Source organism: Sprattus sprattus (assembly GCF_963457725.1).
Source record: "Sprattus sprattus genome assembly, chromosome: 4".
Classification (NCBI taxonomy): domain Eukaryota; kingdom Metazoa; phylum Chordata; class Actinopteri; order Clupeiformes; family Clupeidae; genus Sprattus; species Sprattus sprattus.
This window is the reverse complement of record NC_137923.1, coordinates 10,464,778-10,469,777: the sequence shown is the minus strand read 5'-3', so window position 1 is coordinate 10,469,777 and position 5,000 is coordinate 10,464,778. Positions and strand designations below refer to the sequence as shown.

The following is a 5,000-nucleotide window of genomic DNA, read 5'->3' as shown; positions in this document are numbered from 1 at the left end:
GTGAGACTTTAGGAATAGCCCCTTCTTGCCATGCTCTGCCAATGTATGCAGCATGTTTATAATGGTCAGTATACAGCAAACTGACCATTGCAAATATACAGTACACATGCATACGCATACGAGTCTTTTAACCAGTACTCCTGAGGGATTCTTTGATCTTGGTTGCTCTTTGGGAGAAAAGGAGAAAGGTGAACCAGACAATGCTACACACAGGATTGACATGTTGTCACCCAGGCTTTCTTTCTCTCTCTCTCTTTTGTTGGGTCATCTTTGTCTCTCTCACTTTCTCTCTGTTGTGTGGTCTTTTTGCCTGTCTCTCTCTCTTTGCCTCTCTCTCTCTTTCTCTCTAATGTTACCACCTCCCTATTCCTTGTGCAAACATGAATACTGGGCCTATACTCCTTGACTTTGCACAAGCTATGGTCTGGTAGCTGCCAGGAGCTGCTAGCTCACTGAGTGCTGCCGATAGAGCACTCCTGGCACAGACCTTCAGTGCTGGTGTTGGTACTCTTCTGGTGCTGGTGTTGGTGTTGGTGCTGGTGCTGGTGTTGGTGCTGGTGTTGGTGCTCATCTGGTGCTGGTGTTGGTGCTGTTCTGGTACTGTTCTGGTGCTGGTGTTGGTGCTCTTCTTGTGCTGGTGTTGGCACTCTTCTTGTGCTGGTGCTGGTGTTGGTGTTGGTGTTGGTGCTCTTCTGGTGCTGGTGCTGTTGCTGGTGCTGGTGCTGGTGCTGGTGCTGGTGTTGGTGCTCTTCTGGTGCAAGAGGGGCCTGAGCAGGTCCACATTCTTCAGCTTCCACATAATTTACTGGCTGTATGGGGGGTGCTGATCCTGCCCTGTGCCTGGTGATGCCACAGCCCCTCAGGGCATCGGAGGCTTAGACGCAGCTATAAAAAGCAGCCCTGTGGCAGAGGAGCGAGCCCCCTGGCCCTCACGTGCACATCTTCACACACACACACACACACACACACACACACACACACACACACACACACACACACTCACAAGAGTACAGCATTCTCACACTCGGACATACATATTTGACCAATTTCTGCCATACATACAAATACATAACAATGAGACATACACAGACAGACAGACACACACACACACACACACACACACATGCGCACATTCACTCACCTTTATGGCCCATAGTAAAGCCTTCACATAAGAACCTGACAGGCACACAAACTGAGCTTCCATCTAGGGCAGTTGAGCAGAGACAGCAGCCTCTCCACAGACCAACAGTGAAGCCATGCTCCAGGTACAGAACTGGTACAACTACAGTTGGAATGTCAAGGTCACAAATTCAATTTGCAACGAGCATGAGAGGCACTCATAAAATCAAGGCCTTTGCATTAAATTATGACTTTGGATAAATGTTGGCTAAATGTCAGCCTGATTATATTATGGTGATATACGCAGTATGTTGGCATATAAACCCACATTACATCAGTCAAAAACAAAAGAGTCACATGCACTGACACATCCACACACAGACATGTATGCAAAAACCACATGAGACAGAACGGTCAGTCATTCACTCTCAGTAGCTCTTATCAGGGATGAGAGGGACTATCAGCAGGCCCCCCCTGACACACATGCCCCCCCCCCCTCCACACACACACACACACACACACATCTCCCAGCTAATGTAATTTGAGGTTTGTCTTAAAGGACTTGTGTGAATTGCAGCATTCAGCGGATGACATCAAGAGGCCCTGTCTGACTAACATCATTAGTCATCCACTGACCACACAGGGGCCGGGGGTGGGGGGTGGGGCTGATGAAGTGGTTTTGGAGGGAGTGGGTGGGTAATAATTGGAAGCAGCTGATGTCCAACGTGCATTTCTAAAGGAAAGTGAAGGGGAGGGGGGGGGGGGGGGGGGGGAGAAATGAAATGGAAAGAATAGGTAAACAAATCTGAGCCAGTGCCAGTCATTTCTCCTGTTGGTGGAAGTCCAGGCAGGGGAGGCCGACTGCTTCCTACCGTAATTGTTTATGGTTATTCCTGAGAGCGACTTGGCTGTCGGTGACGGGGCTGTTTGTTGTACCCGGCCTTGAGTGAGTATGAAGATGGCTAAGATAGTTTATGCTTTTGTGTCTGACTGAAGGGCGGGACCACTGAGGCTGACTCATTTTTTTGGGGGGGGTATTTGGAAATGGATATGGTTTGGGCTCGTGCCAAATATATATCTGTGCTTTATGGACTTTATGGTGTGTGTGTGTGTGTGTGTGTGAACTAACCACATGTCTCATGAAGCATGTCTGCTGAAGATGGATGGGCTCAGTGTGTTTGTGTGCGTGTGTGTGTGTGTTTGTGTGTGTGTGTGTGATTGTTTGTGTGTGTGTGTGTGATTGTTTGTGTGCCTCTGTCCTCAGAGAAGGCCTGTCATGTAATGCTCTTTAAATACCTTTAAACGGTACTAGTCTGCATTTCTGTCTTATATAGCCAGACAGATGTATTTCTCTTGTTGCTGTTTAACGAGAATTGCTATTGTTTTCTGAGATTGGCCCCAGGCACACAATGCAGCCATGCTGTCTCAGGCTGGAGACCATATGTGTGTGTGTGTACGTTTTTTGTTGTTGTTTTTGTTTTCACATAATGCCCTTGTGTGGCATACAGCTGATTGACTGAATTAAATGTTATATTTTCTGTCAATTATTATGTGTTGTGATGGTTATGGGATGCGTTAGATTTACGTTTGCGTTCAACCCAGTGTGTTTCTTTTCTTTTCTCTCTCTCTGTCTGTCTCTCTCTCTCTCTCTCTCCCTCCTTTTTCTGTAGAAGCTGGGGAGTAGCATGCAGTGTGAAGAGGGCACTGAATGGCTACTGGAGCTCTTGATGGAGGTCCAGTTGCAGCAGTACTTCCTGCGAATCCGCGATGACCTCAACGTCACTCGGCTCTCACACTTTGACTACGTGAAGAATGAGGACCTGGAGAAGATCGGCATGGGCCGACCTGGTAAGTGGCTTTAGAATAGGGGAGGAGAGAGGAGGAGATGGGAGTGGAAAGGTGGGACCAGCTCCCATAAATAATTGAGCTCATTTGGTGAAGCTCAGTCTGTAGATATAGTAAAGCTACAAAGATATGGTCTATATATTTCAGCCTTCAGAAATGAGTGAGGTACAATAACTTAACTTAACTTTGGTCTGTATTTTAAGCATATTTGTACTTTATATTTGAATTACAAATCTTACAAATATATGTTTAAGTATATAGGCCTAAGTACTCACCAAAGGCTGTAGCTTTATGTTAGAATGAAAGGTAAGGGAGGTGGAGAGGTTGCAGAGTTGGCTGACATTGATAGCCCAAGTGTGATGAACCCTTGCCCATCTCGACCATATGTCCCTGTAGATAAAAACATTGATGAAATGATGAGGTGAACATGTAAAAGACACAGGAAAGAAGAAAGGAAAGGAGGGGGGGCGGGAGGAAGGGAGGGCTATGGGGCTTTCCAAAAAGCTCCTCATAAAACAAAAGGCCATCTGCTGGTGTTAATCCATGGACAACACTCGACTGAGTCTCCCCCACCTTCTGCTTGCACATACACATATGCACACACACATATTCACACACACACACATATGCACACACACACACACACACACACTCGCCCAGTAGCACAGCTCACAACTAGGTAACAATGAGAACCTTCACAGATACACACACATACACAACACACACAGAGCAACAGCACAAGCTCATGCGTTACATATTCAAATGATATAAAGATACAAAAACCGGATGAAGAGCAGACTCAACACACACATACAGACACGTACTTGAGCTGGGTTGGTCATCTGTACTGGACCGAAACAATACATTGGCCAGAGTAGATGAGTAGATTCCAGAAGATAATTAATGACCTTCCTGATTCAGAAATAAGGCCTAGCTGTTTGTCTTAGAGGCAGATTGTTTGATTTTTGGTCAGTTGATTTGTCTGACCGGCTGAGTATGGAGTTTGGAAAGTTATGGTTTGCAAATTCTCAGAAATTCTGTACTCAATCTTGTCTGACCAGAAGCAGAGCTGGACAAACCTGGATCAGGTGGCAGTGGTTCTCTCATAGTGAGAATAGAGATGGAGTGCAGAGATGGAGTAGATTGGAGAGAGTAGATGAGTCGATTAAAGAAAGCTGAAGACAATTAATGAGCTTCCATATTCAGAAATAAGACATAGCTGTTTGTCTAAGCAGATTGTTTGATTTTCGGGCAGTTGATTTTTCTGACCGGCTGAGTATGGAGTTTGGAAAGTAATGGTTTGTGTTCAGGTTAGGTCTGTTCTCAATCTTGTCTGACCAGACACACCTGGATCAGAAGGCAGTAGTTCTCTCATAATGATAATCTGATTTAACCTGTAGTTTAACGCAGAGATGGAGTTAATGTTCACGTACTGGCTAAATGCATAAATGAACCCAAAACTTGGCAGAGCTTTTAACCTTTGACTTGACTGAACCTGTAATTGTCTACCTTCGTCTGATGGCTAATGTCAGCGGAAGGCAGCTGCCCTGGAAAAGCCTCGCCCTTGAGTGCATTGTGAGAGCGCCTGGCATTGTGGGCCTGAGACATAAAGGGCTGGCACTGCCCCTCTCCGCCCATTCTCCTGCTGCCCCTCCTGCCTCTTCCGCTGCCCTTTCAACAGCCCGTAGGAACACCTGCTTCCTGCGGCAGCCCAAATCACCCCACTGCACCCCAACGCTCTTCCCCCCTCCCTCTTCTTCCCCTCTACCCTTCTCTGTCTCTCCAGCTCATCTTCAAGCAACCGTCTGGGGACACAATTAAATGCTGTCTGCTTTACCCTCCTGTTTTAATATGAGTGGTGAGAGCCTCTCAGTGGGTCATAGGCAAAGCCTCTTGGGTTTCATTCATTCATAATTCAAAAAAGAAAGACAAATGAATCGTCAATCAGTAAAACTAAGTCTCCATTTGGGAGAAATCGGCCAACTCTCAGCTGCTGTAGTAGTCTCCTTGGCCCTCATACACTTAAGCTGCTGGTG

General features: G+C 46.4%; 1 protein-coding gene across 1 annotated transcript in view; it reads left to right on the top strand.

Moving 5' to 3' along the window:
* The window catches only part of tnk2b (tyrosine kinase, non-receptor, 2b), a 33,010-nt gene that overhangs the window by 3,325 nt on the left and 24,685 nt on the right, over positions 1–5,000 (top strand). Inside the window, 1 exon segment of the mRNA XM_080837401.1 lies at positions 2,790–2,967. Within this exon segment, the coding sequence (XP_080693527.1) occupies positions 2,790–2,967 (178 nt within the window).